Raw genomic sequence first — 19,363 nt, 5'->3', positions numbered from 1 at the left:
ATTAACTTGAGTTCCAATTTCTTCACATCCATGACAATGTTATATTCTTTTTAAAAACTTTTAGCCATCCTGGTAAATGTGAAATAGTATCAAATTGTGATTTTGATTTGCATTTCCCAAATCCATCCTGCATTTCTGAATGATTATTTGACAATACATTCACGTAAGAGGATACATACAGGCCAGCATCTAATACCAGTTATTTTCTTTTTAGCAGTACTCTCTCTTCATATTCCCACCACAGTTCCGGGGCTCTTTCCTTTGTAGTTCTAAGTTACAATTTAGTTACATAGAGAGGAGAGCAAGCATATGGGTGGGTGTGGGAGCCACTAAGGCTCAGAGACCTGTCACAGAAATAGGCACTAATATCTCTTGTTAAAGTTTCCATGGGTGTAACTTCCATGTTCTTGGCAAGGGACAAACCTAGTTTGCCCTCAGGAAAGTAACCAGTTAAGGCTTCCTACCAAGTGTTAATAAATTCTTCACATTTTTTCCAGTTCAAATGCAATTTCCCAAATGAATTATTTTCAACCATAAGCAAAATTGCCAGAAAAACAAATGATATTCCACTTTTGTTACATGTTTTAGAAATAGAGCTATAAGATTACACAAAGCTTTAATTCCTCTGCAGAGAAGAAAAAGTTTTTGATACTTTACTCACAACTTCTTTATTATATACTAAATGATAAATCATTTGTAACTACATACAATATATAAAAATAATTTTAGAAACAATAAGAATAAAAGGATATATATATATAATTTAATATTTTATTTCCCACCTTTTTCTTTTCTTTTTTGGTCATACTGATTTCCTTATGCATGTTCAGAAACTTGGAAATATTTGGAACAATCTAATTACTTATTGGATTATAGATATGAACATATGATTGGAGAATTTTCATGATAGTAATTTTTGTTACAGTTTTTAAATATATCATATTTTTATATTTCAAGTGTAAATTTAAAAAAACTCATCTTAAAATAGAATATACTAGTAAAAAAATGAAAAAATACCAAAAAGTGGAAAATGAAAGTAAAATTCTTCTGATTTTCTCTATAAAGAGAAATAACATTAACATTTTGTGTATTTTCTGGCATTTTTCTTATAGATGCAGACACTTTTTATAGTAGATCTGTAGATGTATTTTGTGGCATTTATTACTATAGACACAGCTAGAGTTGATTATGTTGTAAAATAATTAGCATGTTATTTTTTAAAATACTGTTACAATATAACAATATGTCTAATACTTTAAAAGTTTTAGCATTATTGGTAGCAGTTACATAATAATTCCTTACAAAATTGAATCATAATCCTTAATAATACTTCAATTTCTGGCCACTCAAAGTTTCTGGATTTTTTAAAAATACAAGTCTCAATATTTCTTATATTCATTTTCATCTCTTACCCTGTAGTACCAAAGATCTCGTTGAAATTTCTGTGTGCAAAATTTTAAAGCAAAATTTTATTGTATAAGGAAGTCAACCACTGCCATCCTGTGCCAATTCAAGTTGGCAAGCATTCATGAGCACTTATAATGCGTGAGACATTTCTGACTCAGCACTTAAGAAAATGAACTGAGTGATGAAAAAAGACACACACCAATTTTAGGCATAATACATACAGATTGCAAATACCTTTCATATTAGAACTGAAATAAAATTTTCGTCCACAAAGAGGAACTTGAGTTAATGGAATTTAAAGAATAAAAGGCTTTGGGGAAAGATATTGTTCAGATCTGATATGCTATTAAGAGATTAGATTCTTTTAAAGCTGCCAGGAGAGAATTCCAAATGATACACATCTGTGATAGTAATGGAAAAGAAATTTAAAAAGAGTCTTCCACAAGTTCACTCAGCATAATGTCATTGATTAAATAATGACTAGAAGAAAATTACACACTGAAGTGTGGTACCATTCACTTGAATATCTTAACCTTCTCTGAAGAAATATATTTGCTAACATTCTAATAGAACTCACTATACACTGTCTTCCAAAAACTTAATTAATTCAGGAAATAGAGATGGTGATTGAGTTGTTATTCTTTGTGAATATTATTTCTATGCAAGATAGAAAGCATACTTAGATATTTCAAAAGCCATTGAAATAGTTCTTGATTAGAAGCAACTCTTGGGAATTCAAAGAAAATTTTAAGCCTTGGAAACAGTAATAGTGGGTAATATATTAACTTACCAAAAAATATAAAACTAGAAACAGAAGTATTGGAACAATTCAAAAGAATAATAAATGTACTTGTAGTAGGGAAAATACTTAACAAGGCAATTCTTATTATTCTAAACACATATTTTATTTAATATCAATTAAATCTATCTTAAAAGATAGCAATGAAGACACTGATCTTGAAATATGAAAATAAGAAAGAACTATAGATATATCTGCATCTTTATCTGGGAAGACAGAGGTCTAAAGATATGAAGTAAGTTATCCAGTCACACATCTAGTAAGTGGGTATATAAATTAAGATTATATTCCTGCCCTAGCCAATTGACTCAGTAGATATATTCTTGTGTCCAGTCAGAGCACACAAAAGAAGTGATCATCTGCTTCTCCTCCACTCCCACAGCCAGTAGCTCAGTTGGTCCCAGTGTGTCAGACTCAAATGCTAAAAATAGCTCAGTTGATTCAAGTATTGGCCCCAGGCAAGGGTTGCTAGGTGGATCCCAGTCAGGTGTATGTGAGAGTCTGTCTCAATATTTACCCTCCTCTCACTTAAAACAAAAACAAACAAAAAGATTATATTCAACTGTCCAAGTCCAAAATCTGCAGGGCAGGCTGTTACATCCTAGCGAGAGAGGCCACAGCAGACCCAAAGTAAATTTTATAAGTTTTATTGCAGACCTGCACAGGGACTGCAGGCAACCCATGCAAGGGAGCACTGCAGCCCCCCAAACCTGCGCAGGGACTGCAGGCAACCCACGCCTCCGAAGAGACTGGAGCACTGCAGCCCCCCAAACCTGTGCAGGGACTACAGGTAACCCACACAGGGGAGCACTGCAGCCCCCCAAACCTGCGCAGGGACTGCAGGCAACCCACGCCTCCGAAGAGACTGGAGCACTGCAGCCCCCCAAACCTGTGCAGGGACTGCAGGCAACCCATGCCTCCGAAGAGACTGGAGCACTGCAGCCCCCCAAACCTGTGCAGGGACTACAGGTAACCCACACAGGGGAACACTGCAGCCCCCCAAACCTGCGCAGGGACTGCAGGCAACCCACGCCTCCGAAGAGACTGGAGCACTGCAGCCACGAGCTTCTAAAATGGCTCCTTTTTATAGGGTGGCTATCTAGGATGAGCAAGCATCATACAGAAGCTGATGTGGCTGTTAGTCATTGGCTAGGGAGGTCGTGCGCAGTTACAGGGGGGGTATTACTCAGTGGAGAATTTCAAACATAAACTTCTGATAAGGGTCTCTGACTCAATGCAGGATGTTGCTGAACTCTTTGTTCTCAGCGTCACAGGGACCTTGTACACTCTTGGCAGCCCAGCATGTCAGTACTCCCTGAATCTAACACAGGCCATCAGGCTAGAAACCCAGGAAAGAGTTGATGTTTTACAGTCTCAGGTCCAAAGGCTGTCTAAAAGTATAATTCTTCCTGTATAATTACAATTTTAGCTCTCAAGGCCTTCACCTGAATGAATGAGGCCCACCCACATTATAGAAGGAAATATATAGTTTACTAGGATTTAATGATTAAATCTGCTTCTTACTCTGGATGAGTCTCTAAATTTTGCTTAACTTCAGTTTTGTCTTCTCCAAATATGGAAATAATGTTAGCCTTGTTTGTTTATATGTTTACTAGAAAGCCCAGCGGTCATACGAAATGACCGCTGTTCTAGATATTATAAATTGTAATTAAAATGATTTGTGCAAAGGTGTCTGCTAATTCAAACTGAATTACCCAGGGCAGGCGGCGAGGATGCCCCTTTGCTTAGTGCCCCACAGGGTTTCCCCCTTCTACTTGCTTAATTGCTTAAAGTAGAGTGCAATGAAGGAAACTACTGGCAGTACATTTCTTAAGAGCCACCGCTAGCTCAATAAATAAAGGTGATTTAAATAATAAAATGTTAGTGGTTCCTTTTTGTCAAGAAAGCCATTTTTGGGCAGCTTTAGCTCCTTTTCTCTCCTCTTCAGTGCTGTATTTTCTAGGAGGCATTCTTAAAAGAAATTACGTTAAGACATAGTTTTTATGTAAAACAGATGATTGCCAATGCAAACAAATGTTCACCTTCCCCCTGACCCACTCAATTTGCGTTCAGCAGTGGCAACTTCACCCCATTGGCTAGTACAGTTACGCAAGCAACCAATAAGCTATCAGTGACAAACAGACACTTAAGCCGCATATAATAAAGATTTTCTGAATTAAAGTAATGTATATATTATTGCTTAATAAATGTTATGGAACAATATTATTTCTAAATAATGAAATACAAATAAGGGGCTCCTTGGGTTACCACACAGTTTTGCTTCTACAATAGTGACGTAACCCTAATTTTGGTGTAAGTAGAATCACACCCTAGCCTAATACAAAGAGAACACTTGTGCTTTTAACAGTCCAAAATGGCATAAGTAAGCATTCTGGGGGATGCCAACTCTCTCATTCATATGCCACATTATTGCATATTCTTCCGCCATGCACAACCCAACTAGTTCACCCATATCGTCCATAAGTACAAAGCTAATGGTGTAAGTCGAAACACATCTCATTTAAGTTTTCATGAGAGTCAGCATTGTAAGCTCAAAATGTCATATTTCAAGACTGTCATAACCTGAAGACCCCTTGTAGCTAATATTTATTTAAAATATTCTAGCCGTCTTAGTAAACATATGAAATATATATTATATTATAGTGTATATATATACACTAACATAAACTGTTTGGAAGAGTTTAAAAATGGTGTAAAATTATGAATAGCGGTTTGAAAAACCTCAAAAAGTATACATGTATACCTTTTATTCCAGCAGTTCTGCTAGTAGAAACCTATCATTTGGATGTAACTAGTTAGATATAAGAATGTTCACAAAAGTTTAGTATGCAATTGTAAAGCAATGCAACTTACCTAAATGTTTAAGCATAAACTATTTAGTTCTCTAAATGGGCTTTCCTCTCCCTCTCTCTTCCCCCCATCCTCTCTTTTTTCCATTCCTCTTCTTCATTTATTAAATGAAGAAGTCTAACCTCTAGCCAGGGGTTACCAAAAATCCAACACTATGAGTTTCCTGAGGCCATAATTGAGGATCAATAATCTGTATTGCCTTTGTGACAATTTGGTCCTCTACAGACTAATGAAAATGTCGGTAGATAAAAGTTAGAAGAATGTAGAATAGGCCCTCTGAGATGGTATCATAACCACAGAATATTGATTTTTTATGTTTTTTCTATTATCTACATGCGTTTATCCAAAGCATATATTGAATTATATGCCAATGTACATTATAGTTTGTTTTGTAATAGAGTAGATACACCACGTTCTTCTACAAGTTTCTTGCTGACTGCCGTTTCTGTCTTGACATTTATCAATGAGAATTTCTTTTGAGGGATGCTTGTTAAATTGTTAAGGAAGCTTTTGAAATAGCATTGATATTTCCATAAACCTCATAGCTATTATCTTGTATATTTATTTGTGTGAAAGTTAAATTTCCTTTCTATTTGGCATTCTCAAAAGAATTTATTGGTTTTCATTATTTACTTTCCAAAATTACTCTACTAGATATAAAATATGATGTGGGACTTTATTTTTGCTGCAAAAAAATATAAGGAAGGATATAAAGACTGATAAATTTGACAGCTGCTGCAAGAGGGAAAGTCTCTATGTAATGACTGGCGTTGAGGGTGGCAGACTGGCCAATCCCATGACTGGGGCTTTAAGATGATGAAAAGAATGTAATGCCCTGAATGTCTCATTAAACTCCAGGTGATATCAGAGTAATGGAAGTTTGAGAGATCCCTTTGGTCTTTCCCCTTAGAGTTACAACAGTTTGAACAGCTATAATTCAACAAGGAATTTCCTGCTCAATGCACAAACACAGTTGAAAGATCTGTGCATTGAAACATCTAAAGATGGGCAAGTGGGAGCAAACTGGAAAGACAAGAAGGGAGAAGCATACAAAGGAGCCATGAACAGTCCTGCAGCCTGGATCGCACTGTGGGGCCCAGCTCAGAGAGGAGAAGGATCAGGTTGTCAATGTAGTCCCTTCAGCTGGGGACAGCAGAGATTCAGTGAGCATTCCTGCAGGAGTGGGCAGTACTAGCTGTGGTTGAGTTCAGCGACCTGGGCAGGGATGAAGCACCAAGGTGAGGCCATGGTTGTCTGGCAATTGGCATTCCACTCACAGAAATACAGCCATGGAGCCTGGCTTCCACTACTTAACTTCTTAGAGCTCACCTCACCTGACCATTCATGTTGGGGTACAATGCACATTATCTGCAAACAAGCTCTGGGACCTCAGAAAATTTTGTCCCTGAGGGAAGGGTACAGTATGGTGGTTATCATAGGGAAGGGGGTTGGGGGTTAGCAGAAAGTAAAGGGATCATATGTACAGCAACAGAAAAGACTTGGCTTTGGGTGTTGACACATAAAGCAATATACAGATTGTGTATCAAAAAATGTAAAATAAACAACAACAACAACAAAAACCTGATAAATTCAAGCCTAAAACTAACAAGTATTTGACCAGGCCTGTATGCTCTGTACCTGAATTGTCTCTAAATATTAGGCAAGCTAGTTTACTTTGATATCAGGAAGTCTGTCACGAAGATAAGGGAATAATGTGTACAGAGAGGAAGATAGAAATCAATACAACTCTTAAATGTAGCTTGGTGCTTTTTGACAAAGTCTACAAGATAAAACCTTTACATTCTAAATATTCAGTTCTGTATGCATTTAAGAGCTGATTCCTGCAATGTCAATCATTCAGTTATATAACAGATAACACAACAGTGCTGACACTTGATAACTGACAGGCTACTAGGTAGTTCACTACTATGTAAATGAAATGGAGTAATAAAATCTTAACAGTCAATCGAACAGTAAATAGTGAAATTCTTGACATTTTATGTATTTGTTTTAGAAAAGAAGCTTTACTTTTTTTCAGAAATGTACTTTTATCTTTATATATATATATATATACACAAAATAGAAATTGTAAGTATATATAATAATAGAAATTAACTTTTTGTTCTGAAGATTTTATTAAAAATAGTCAAGGCTATCTTTCCTTTTTGTTGTTTTCAGTTTCCCAAAGGACCTAGTAGAAAATTAATTGTCTCAATTTGTTGAAATATCTCTTCATAAATAAAAATTAAAAAAGAAATATTTTTGAATGTTAATTCTTTTCTTGGTATTGAAGCCTTATTTTTTTGCTTTATTGTGCTTGGCACTTTAATTTATTTAAATATTTATTTTAGAAAACTTAGTTTCTAATGACTTTCAAATTCTCTGTTAGCATCCTGCACCTAGCACCCAAACACTCCTGTGATTAACTGTCTCTTTCTTAAAAAGGCAAGTAGTAAAGAAAATGCATTCCCTATAGGTCACTCAATTGTGCACATCAAATAAGTTACCAATTCTACTTTTGTCTCCCCACTGCAACTGCTATAGAAAAACCCAATGTTTCTTACTTATCAGGCTCCTTGTCTTTATTTTTATTATAGGGCAAAAATTTAAGCATACTCATGCGAAAAGAATCTTGATAAAATGAAAATCCTATTGTGGCATTGCATTATATAAAATCCTTCAGTGTTTTCTCCAGGGACTCATGATTTGGCTGGACCTATAATTTATCAATTCTCTAAACTTCCACACATACACTATGTTCTGACATACTTCTTTGCATGCAGTTTTTGTTTGTTTGTTTTAGATTATGCATGTTCCTTATATTTACACAAAACTGTATTTTTGCTGGACTATTTTCCCACCCCCAATATCCAATCCTGATTCCTCATGATCTTTTATAGCCTTCAAGGTATAAATGAGATGTCCTTTTCCCAGGTAGACTTCCTTGGAATTTTCTGAGCACCCTGTCTGTCTTTATATGGCACAATAAGAGTCCCTCAACCAATGATAGTTGTTATCTCTTCCTGTGTGTATTTACTCCTTATTTTTTCAAATTGCATATACATATACTTATACACACTTGTCCACACATACTGCGACAGACATATAGACATACCCTAGATAAAAGTAAAACCATTTTCTTTAATCTTTTGTTTTTAAACCTAGCCATTTAACAGAGTGACTATTGCTAATGTTTAATAGTTGTCTTTGAGTAAGTCTTGATATGATTGCAAGGATTTAGGTATTAGTGATGACCAAGACGATGAATGCCAACATGTACAAACACATATATTCTTTCAAATTGGTGTTTTGGATCTCCTTGGATATATTCCCAGAAGTGGAATTTCTGGTTCATAAGGCAGTTCCATTTTTAATGTTTTGTGGTAATTCCATACTGCTTTCCACAGTAGCTGCACCGATCTTCATTCATTGGGGGATTGTGTGAAAAAAATGAAAGGATTAAGAGAAGAAAACAACCTCAGAAATGTGGATGTCAGTGGGGGAACTGCAGGAAAGAAAGGGGGTGAGGAGAGGTGGTGTAGGGTAGAGGGGGGAATAGATGGTGTTGGAGGGAGACTTGACTTGGGGTGTTGAACACACAATCGAATGTAGAGATGATGTGTTATAGAATGTGCATCAGAAACCTGTATGATATTATTAATCAATGTCACCCCAATAAATTTAATAAAATTTTTAAAATAAATAAAAGTAAAATGTTTTTCTTTCTTTACTCTAATACTTGATCTTTATTATAATCAATAAATTATTTAGTACAGAGTATAAAATTATAGCTACTTTTAATTATTATATTAAAGGAATGATATCAAAGTTTTACTTTCTGTGAAATCCTTGTATAATTTAGATATTTATGACATGGTCTGTTGTTTATCTAAATTCAACTCTGAATAAACCCCATCTTCACAAATATGTCAATCAAAATATGCATGCTAAAAATGCCTTTTGTATTTTTAAAATAAGTATACATATTTTATGTAAATCTCATCAATTAAAATATTAAAGTTTATTTGAAGTTTTTGCTATGATACTATGCAGGTGAAATTAAGCATTTACAATTCAGGATTACCAGGAGTCTAATATTATTTCATTAGCACTACTATAGTTTTTTGAGAAAGAAAAATTCCAAATTTAAAGTAGCTAAAGTGATTTACATATAAGTCAACAAATACATATTAAGCAGTCATTTTATATACTGTCATTGTTCTAAGCTTTGACCTACATCAGTAAATATGTAAACAGCATTACTAAAACTTTGTTCAATCACTTCATAAAAATGTGATTAGTATATGCTTTATTCTCTTAGAGTCTTACTCTAAGACTCCAATATATTACAATTGCATAACTACGTGAACTTTCCTGAAAAAATATAGTACCTTAATCATTTTTAATAACAATTCACTGTGTCTGTGAGGATTATAGTAAAAATATTTGGGTCATGGGATCACTTTGGTGTTTCTTAAATCATGCCACATGAATGGCTATTTATCAATTCTGTTTAAGATGACATGCTCTTATTTTACACTTCGACCCCCAAAATGAGCCTGTGAATGCAGATTAAAAAAATACATCTAATGTAAAAAGAATTTACACAAAAACACTATTCATTTTCTTCTCATATCTTGAATTATTTGGGAAATATGCTTAATATTTGAAGGGAGATTGTTGTAAATCACATAAGAGGGGGTCATTTACTCTTCTTATATAAAAATATAAAAACTATCAGATGCCTTCTAATGTAGAGCGGATCAAAATATGATGAAATTTATTTTGTGTAACTGAAATACACAAGCTAATTTTATTTGAAAATTAGGGGTTTACAATATGCCAACAGTTCATCAGAATTAGTCAGAGAACCTCAGCAGGAAACAATCAAGAACTGCAATTAAAGTTTTCAATTTCAATTTACCTAAGGCATAGGTGTATCTTTTAATATAATGTAATAATATGTTTTGGCATTTTCACAAACCAAAAGGTTAAGACAATATTTTTGTTCAGTGGTTGTTGCAAATATTATAGTTTCCTTAAATGAGGTAAAAGATAATGTATTGGAAAATTCCAACAATAAAAAGAATAGTAATTTTAACATTGTTGTAGACTTAAATACTATTAATCATTTCTGTATTTTTAATAGAGGCTCAAAGAACTGAAACAAAGGGAATTTGCTCGAAATGTAGCATCTAAATCTAAGAAAGATGAAAGGAAACAGGAAAAGGCACTCCAACGTCTGCACAAGCTGGCCGAACTAAGAAAAGAAACTGTATGGTGAGTATACAATGAAATGTTATGTTTTCTTAAAATGTAATGATTAAAGAAGAGAAAGAAAGAGAGAGAGAGAGAGAGAGAGAGAGAGAGAGAGAGAAAGGAAGGAAGGGAGGGACGAAGAAAGAAAGAAAAGAAAGAGAGAGAGAGAGAAAGAGGGCCCTGGCTGGTTGGTTCAGCGATAGAGCAACGGCCCTGCGTTTGGAATTCCTGGGTTCGATTCCTGGCCAGGGCACACAGTAGAAGCACCTATTTGCTTCTCCATCCTTCCCCCTCTCCTTTCTCTCCATTTCTCTCTTCCCCTCCCACAGCCAAAGCTCCATGGGAGCAAAGTTGGCCTTGGTGCTGAGGATGGTACCATGTCCTCCTCCTCAGGAGCTAGAATGGTTCTGGTTGCATTAGAGCAATGCCCCAGATGGGCCCAGCATTGCCCCCTGGTGGGCATGCCCGGTGGATCCCGGTTGGGCGCATGCGCGAGTCTGTCTGCGGTCCCCCGTCCCCCCCTCCCGCTTCTCACTTCAGAAAAATACAAAGAAAAAAGAAAAAGAAAATAAAGCGGGTATAAAAATTTCTGTGTAAAAAAAAGAAAAGGAAAGAAAGAGAGAGAGAAAGGGAAATGTAGAAATAATGGACATAAATTTATTTCTTCTGTACCCAGAATAAAGAATAAATTTTCATTGTTCTCCGTGGGCTTTAAACAATAAATTGACCTTGAATTTACACAAAAGTGTGTTTAATGGATATATCAATAGAAAGCCAAAATTGCTATAATTTTAGTTTGTAAAAAAAATTTAGCCCTGGACTGTTGGCTCAGTGGTAGAGCATCACCCCAGCATGTGGATGCTCTGGGTTCAATTCTCAGTTGGGGCACACAGGAGAAGCACCCATCTGCTTCTCCACCCCTTCCCCTCTGGCTTCTCTCTTTCTCTCTCTCTCTCTCTTCCCCTCCTGCAGCCATGGCTCAATTCAAACGAGGTGGTCCTGGGCACTGAGGATGGCTCTATGGCCTCTGCCTCAGGTGCTAAGAAAAGGTCTATTGCTGAGCAACAGAGCAATGCTCCAGATGGGCAGAACATTGTTCCCCTAGTAGGCTTGCCAGGTGGATCTTGGTTGGGGCACATGTGGGAGTCTGTCTCTGCCTCCCCTCCTCTCACTGAATTTTTTTAAATACATTATTTTGTTATTAAAGTTATTTTAGTTGAAATCTATTATATATATTGGTGAAATTCAAAACATTTGATTAAAGAAGAGACCAAAGCACTATCTCATGACCTTTTTATAAATATAGATTTAAAAGAAACTATATTTTAATTATAAATTTGAATAACATTTTTGAAGTTATCTTTAAAAATATTTTGAAAGAGTCAGGAAGACCCTGTACATTTCAGAGGCATGTATAAATTAGTTTCACTTTGAATGAACTAGAACTGGACTGTCAGACATGCACAGCTTTATACTTTGACCTGCTTCTAACAGAGAGCTATAATGTTGTAATTTAGAACTTACAGTTCATGCTAGAGCCATGGTATGGAAAAACCTTATTTAGAGTGTCCTTCCCTCCTCCTCCAAATAAATAAGCCTCTCTTACTATTCTCTAAAACCAAGTTATTTTATATTAAATTTTCTTTGCATAGAATAGTGTTAAGGGATGTTGCTATATCAAAATATTTCTTGAAATGAGAAATTTTGAAAAAATTAAAATAAAATTTAGGTTTATTTAGAATCATATATAGAACAGTTAAAATAAAACTGTTATCCAGTTATACCAACCAAATAGTTTTATTCTGTCTAGTAATAAATAAAAAATTATACAAGTGCAAGTTTATATTATAGAGCAGTGATTTTCCCTTAGATTGTCAAATTAAAAAAAATGACAATAGCTAATACAAAAATAGCCATCCAGTGTGAATGTCCTGTCTTGAACCATAAATATATAGGTAATAGACTAGATTTGCATCTTATTGATCATGTCAGATAATAAAGTTGCAGTTGATTGCTTAATTCTTGATGCTAAAGAACGCTCATATACAAGTAGAGCCACCTGATTTTTTAAAAAGCCACTTTGGAACAAAAATAGTAGATAATTACTATCATTATTTGTAAAACTATCAAAATTATGCCTATTTTTTGTCAAATTGTTAAAAAATATATTTTTGATGTGGTGTAAAATTTGAGTTATTAGTTTATATGTGCCATGAGATGAAAAAGATTGAAAATTGCTGTTATAGAGAATTATAAGACCTATGTAATTTAATGTCCAATAAATAGCATTTGCAAATGTAAGTTCTATTAAGAGAAATAGAGTTAATAATATGTACAAAAGAGTACTTCCTATCTAAATTACTTTCCTCAGTATACATTACAGTACATACTTCTTTTTACACACACATGGACACACACGCACATTGTTATGCACATATACATCCATACATAATTTTTCAACTAATTTGGTGCCTCTAAAAATATGCAGTTAGAAAATAGTGTTGTTGTTGTGTAAATATCAAATAAAGCAATGAAATAGTTAATTTTGTTAAAGATTAAATAAAATATTCAATTAAAAATTTTTTTCCAATTGTAATTTCTAAGAAACTAACTTTTTAAATAGCATGGGAAATTCTACAAAGCATGATTCTGTATGGGTAAAGATGATATTTAGGTAGTTTATTTGTTTTTATGCTAGACAATATAGTTATTTAAATCACAACTCACTACTTTTGTTATACTGAAATTGCAAATAAATAAAAATCATATTTTAAGTAAATAATCTTTTCTCTTAAAATTACCTTTTATTTATTGTATATTTTATATCATTTATAACATCAGAATAATTTTTAAATCTTAATAATAGCAATTCTAAAAACTCAAAGCTCTCTTCAAGTTAGTATTATCTCTTAGTAATTTTTGCATTACAGTATGCCACCTGGGCCTGTGCTAGACTTTCAATAAATGTTGGTGAATTTCTAGCACTTCTGAAGTCATGATGAATTTTTCTTTAAATTCCTTCATGTTGTCCATATTGTATCAGTAATTACTTTTAATAATTTGTGAATTAAGTTATTTTATTTTAGAAAATTTTACAGTACTTCAAAATGTCACTAAAAAGACCGTGGAGGTAAAAAATATTGGTCAAGAAACACAAGTGAGCCTGACCTGTGGTGGCTCAGTGGATAAAGCGTTGACCTGGAAATGCTGAGGTCACCGGTTCAAAACCCTGGGCTTGCCTGGTCAAGGCACATATGGGAGTTGATGCTTCCAGCTCCCCCCCTTCTCTCTCTCTCTCTCTCTTCTCTCTCTCTTTCCCCCTCTCTCCCCCCTCTAAAAATGAATAAATAAAATAAAAAGAAGAAACACAAGTGAAAGCATGGGACTATCCCTGACATTGGTGTTACCAGCCATAAAAGTAACATCATGACAGGACTTCCATGTTATCCTAAACAATAACCAATAACTAAATGAAACTGTGGTACTATAGAAGGCAATTGCACCATATGAAAGTAATTTTTTATATGTAAGAAAATATATATTATAATGACATTTCTGAAATGAATGTGTTTGAATATTCTTCCTCAAGTGTCCTATCTAATACGTATTTTTGCTACTTTTTGTAGTGCTCCTGGAAGTGGCCCCATGTTCAAATCAACAACTGTTACTGTGAGAGAAAATGATAGTGAAATTTCCCAACGAGTTGTTGTGGATTCAGTTAATAACCAGGAAGATTTCAAATGCACGTTGATTCATAATGAAGAGAATGCTAAAGATGTTACCACTGTTACTGCAGATCCAGAAAGCGCAAATAATTATACAAAAAATAATCAATTTGGAGATCAACCCCAGGGAATTCACAGGCACAAAATTGGTTTTTCCTTTGCGTTTCCAAAGAAGGCATCCTTGAAGCTGGAGTCCTCAGCTGCAGCCTTCTCTGAACACAATGATGAGGCCTCCGTGGAAAAAGGACTTACTAGAAAAAGTAGATTTGTCCCCGGAGCCTGTCATTTTCAACTATCTTCACCAACAGATACACTTTTGAGTTCTGAGATGAAAGCTGACTCTTTTCAGCCACCAGAGGGAATGTGCTCTTACAAAGAAACTGCTCACACTCCAGAGATGAAAGAAGTTGCTAGTGAAAAAGATACATTATTATTACCTTCATTTTGCCCATTTGAACTCCCTTTATCTTCTGATGCAGATAATTGTCAAAAATCAGTCCCTTTAGCAGATCAAATACCACTGGAAGATGTTATTATTAATGAAGACATACCTATGAGTGGTAATGGTTCTGATCTGTTAGGAGTTAATTGCACAGTTCTTGATAAGGTGAATGACTGCATGTCTTCACAAGCTACTCCACAGGAAAATGCTAAGGACCATGGTGCATCCACAATTGAAGCTGAATTTAAAAACTGTGATCCTGAGATGTTGGCCCCTTCAAATTCTGAAGAGGATAATATAGCCTTGTATAAAAAACCAGATTTATATAAAAAACCCTGTGAGCTGTTTGTTCCTGTACTTAACAAAAATGGATCCACAGTTCTTCAGTGGCCATCAGAAATGCTAATTTACACAAATACTCAACCATCAGTTTCTTATAGCTGCAATCCTCTCTGTTTTGACTTTAAGTCCACTAAATTAAAGAACAATCTAGACAAAAACAAGCTGCCCTTAAAAGACCTTTATTCTCAGCAGAAAGAAGAAGACATTTGTAAGAGACTGGTTTTGGACTGCAAAGACAGATCTATTTCAGGACTCAAAGATGATGACATTGGAAGTAGCAGAAATAAATCCACCCAAGTCACTCCTCTTTTGGCTGAAGATACTCTCTCCGATAGTTCTGATTCTGGGAAAAATGAAAATATGGATCAGAGGTATAAAAATAGTTCCTGTAAAATCAGAAAAACAAAAAGATATAATTTTATTAAAAAGCAAATAAAACAAGATACTCATGAGAAATATGACAAAACAAGGTTGAAAGATACACAAGAACACTGGTTCCATAAAAGTAGAAGAAAGAAAAGAAGAAGAAAGTTATGTCACCATCACCATGGGAAGAAAACCAAAGAATCAAAACCTCACCTCAAAATGGGAACAGAAAGTAGTTACAGTGATACAACGAGGAAAAATGTACTGGAAACAATTTCAGAAAAGCAGTATATAGCTGTAGAACAATTATTGGATTCACATCAATTACCTGATAAAAAGCCTAAGTCGGAGTTTATGTACTTAAACGAAAAGGAAGAAATTTATAAAACCTGGAACACTAATTACAATAATAATGATATCAGTTCTAAAAATCACTGTACAAAGAACTCCATTGTTTTAAATGAACACTCCACTCTAACAATGACGCATTCTGGGAAACATAATTTAACACACTCCAGAACTTACTGTAATTGTAAAGCCAAAACATCCAGTTGTGGTCAGGATCACCAATGTTGTCTTCTTCAAAATGACATGAAATGCATGCGTCAGAATCAGGCTGTAAAAAGAGGTTATAATTCTCTAGTTAATGAATCAGAAAGATTTTATAGAAAACGTAGACAGCATTCATATTCTTATTCTTCAGATGAAAGTTTAAATCAAAAGAATTCTTTATCAGAAGAATTTGGGGGGCCACCACGTGCCTCTGCTCCCTTTAAACCTAAAAGGAAACGGAGGAGAAAAAGAAGCAGATTCCACACCAGATTTGAAGCTTTGGAACTCAAAGAGAATGCAGATTATCCCACGAAGGGCAATTCTTCCTTATGTCCCCAAGATGAATTAACAAGTGAAGACAAAAAAGAGGAAATAAAATCACAAGAAATTGCAAATGTCGAAAAGAACTCAGACCAAGATGAAAACAAACTGACCCTAGACCCTCGTAGTCCCCTTCCTTCTAGAACCCATGGTGAGACTGAGCATTTAGTAATGGAGACCACTTCTGGTGCACTGCCGGAGATTTCCAATGAACCCACCACATCTGTCTATGTAGCTAGCGCCCCAGCAAAAGAGGAAATGGACACTACCTTGCTGGGACACAAAGAAAGAAGCAAGGATATAAATATTAATGAAAAGAGAATTCCTTCCAAGGTGCCTAACATGGAAAAGCACTTCAGACCGTCACAACCTAAATCGTACCTTTGCCACTATGAGCTGGCTGAAGCCCTTCCACAAGGAAAGGTGAACGAGGCATCCCCAGAGTGGCTGCGTTTTAATTCAGGAATTCTTAATGCACAACCACCATTACCATTCAAAGAAGCCCATGTCAGTGGTCGTACCTTCGTAACGACAGAGCAAATCCTGGCTCCACTGGCTTTACCAGAACAAGCATTATTGATCCCAATGGAAAACCATGACAAATTCAAAAATCTCCCCTGTGAGGTCTACCAGCACTTCATACCGCCGAACATCCTGGCCAACAAGGTCAAATTTACCTTCCCCCCAGCTGCCCTCGAGCCCCCTAGCACACCTCTGCAGCCTTTGCCTTTGCAGCAGCCCTTACGTTCTACCTCCGTGACCACCATCCACCACACTGTTCTGCAGCAGCACGCTGCTGCCGCCGCCGCCGCCGCCGCTGCCGCCGCCGCCGCCTCTGGAACCTTTAAAGTGCTTCAACCACACCAACATTTTCTGTCCCAAGTCCCAGCTCTCACCAGAACATCGTTACCTCAAATCTCAATAGGACCGGTAGGACCGAGGCTTTGTCCTGGGAATCAGCCAACTTTTGTTGCACCTCCTCAGATGCCCATCATTCCTGCTTCAGTTCTTCATCCCAGCCATCTAGCTTTCCCTCCTTTACCCCACGCACTCTTCCCTTCTCTGCTTTCCCCTCACCCTGCCGTCATCCCCCTGCAGCCCCTCTTCTAGTCACTATCAGAAAAGAAAATGTTCATGTGAAAACTACTGCTATATGAGTCAAGGCTCATCTAAGCGGATCATTGCCTATTCCAATGGCGAGAAGAAATGAGCCAAAATCTGGCCTCTTTGACCTGATATCATTTACTGTAAGTCTAAATAAATTCATAGTTTCCAACATATAATATTATTAAGGCACTGAATAGTTTCAAAATCAATACAATATATGCTGTATATTAAATTGATGTCTTCAGAGTATGTATAATGTACATAAAATATATTTATAGTACTGTAATTTATGTTGTAAAGTATGTTCTTTGGTTTCTTTTTAATCTTTGTGTATTTGCACCTATTTAATGTTTAGACAAAGCTGATGGCACTATGTTTTGTACCATGTTCCTTGAAACTGTAAATTCAGTGAAAAATATCTCTTGCAATAAATTTTTGTTAAATATTTAAGTAAACCAAACTTCTGTTTTTAGTTGGTTTTACTGTTTGTGGAATGTATAGTAAAAGTAGGTTTGGGATTTATACTGTTTCTTCTATAAATAGGCATCTCTGAACCTCAGAGGCCCTGCAGTGTTCTATTAGTACTTAAACTATGATACCCTCCTTCAGAATAAGTATAACCAATACATTTGTTTTTCTGTTTGTTTTAATGCTGCTTATACTGAAAGTTTACTAAATTTCCTGAACAACTGGCCCTTTAGACAATAAACCATGGAAATTCATGTTAAAATAATGTTAGTATTCAAAGATAGAATAACTCAGAACTATGCAAAGTACATAGTTATCTTCCAGGAACTGTAAAACCACTAGCAAAGAAAAAAAAAGACAAAAATATAATTTCTTAAAATCTTTTTGTATGTCAAAATTCTCAAACTTATTATATTTATTTTCAATTGTTGCAGGAAATATACATATATAAGAATTTTAGCATGGATTAAGAAATATGTTTAATTAATAAGTCACTATCCATTATGTAACATCTTGGGAAGAATGACATAAACACATTCTGTATCTAGATATACTCTTAATTGAGAATCTGGAAGTGGGAAGGAGCATAAATAAATAGCTTTTTCTTCTGCAAATCTTTCTAGTGTTTGTATCTTAATTTTAAATCACCAGGAAAAAAAAAATGAGAAACTCTTCACAATGCCCTTCCAGATTCTGCTTTATTTTTAATGATCTTGGCATTTTTGTTCACTCAAGTGTTTCTATGTGTACTGAGGAATATGATTATTCAATATAAATCTAGGAAACACCACACTTTGCACAAGGGAGGTTTTCCATGTATACCTGCCACGCCATGCCAGTTGGCAAAACAAAGTCTATATGACTGGTAGAGAGGATTCTCCTCACCATGTACATATGATAAAAGATTTTAGCAGCCTAACAATGAATCCCAGCACCAAGAGTCCAAATAAAGATCTTTTCTAAAGATCTTTCTAAAGTCTTAATAAAGATCTTTCTTTCTTAATTGGTGTTGGACTAAGGACATGCTATTTCTTATGTTCACCACAGGAACTGAGTTACCCTAAATAATATTGAGCATCATAAACATATATTCCCCTGTCAAAATAATCGATATTAAATTATATGTTAAGTAGAGAAATAAGGGAGAAAATATAGGTCATTTACTTTATTGATTATATGCTATCATAATCGTTGATTTAAATGTTTCCTAAAAAAATGGTTGTAAAAAACTGAATATACCATTTTGTGATTAACAAATACTATAGAAATAAAAATAATAAGGGAAACAATTCCATTTCAAGTGCTTTAAGATAGTATGTTCCAAAAATGGGAACTAAAATTAGAATGGATGATTTTTACCCAGGCAAAATGTTTGAACTATCTTTGAAAATAAGATAGATGGGAATAACTACAAATTTAATTCATAGTTATTTAATTTATTCTGTAATCGAGCTCATAAGTCAGTCAACTTGTATCTCAAACTACTGATACTGGACCTGTGCGCCAACGCGCCAACTAGTGGCAGCTTCCCGAATCATGACTCGTATCTCGGAATTTTGCTGGGATCTCGAACAAAAATACAGACCGAGTTGCAGCTCGTATCTTAAAAAAAAAAAAAATCGTATGTTGGTCTGTTCATACCTCAAGGTACCACTGTATTAGGGAATGCTGACCCAGTTTGTTTTTAATCTGTCAAAGCAGAAT

General features: G+C 35.1%; 1 protein-coding gene across 2 annotated transcripts in view; it reads left to right on the top strand.

Moving 5' to 3' along the window:
* ZNF804A (zinc finger protein 804A) overlaps nt 1-18,793 on the top strand; it is a 268,748-nt gene extending 249,955 nt beyond the window's left edge. For both annotated transcript variants that reach the window (XM_066232591.1, XM_066232590.1), the window contains 2 exons: nt 10,227-10,357; nt 13,963-18,793. In XM_066232591.1, coding sequence (XP_066088688.1) covers nt 10,227-10,357; nt 13,963-17,194 — 3,363 coding nt within the window. In that variant the 3' untranslated portion in view covers nt 17,195-18,793. The remainder of the gene's footprint in view (nt 1-10,226; nt 10,358-13,962) is intronic.
* Nucleotides 18,794-19,363: the final 570 nt, after the last annotated feature.

Source organism: Saccopteryx bilineata, chromosome 5 (assembly GCF_036850765.1).
Source record: "Saccopteryx bilineata isolate mSacBil1 chromosome 5, mSacBil1_pri_phased_curated, whole genome shotgun sequence".
NCBI lineage: Eukaryota > Metazoa > Chordata > Mammalia > Chiroptera > Emballonuridae > Saccopteryx > Saccopteryx bilineata.
This window is presented reverse-complemented; position numbering and strand designations above follow the sequence as displayed.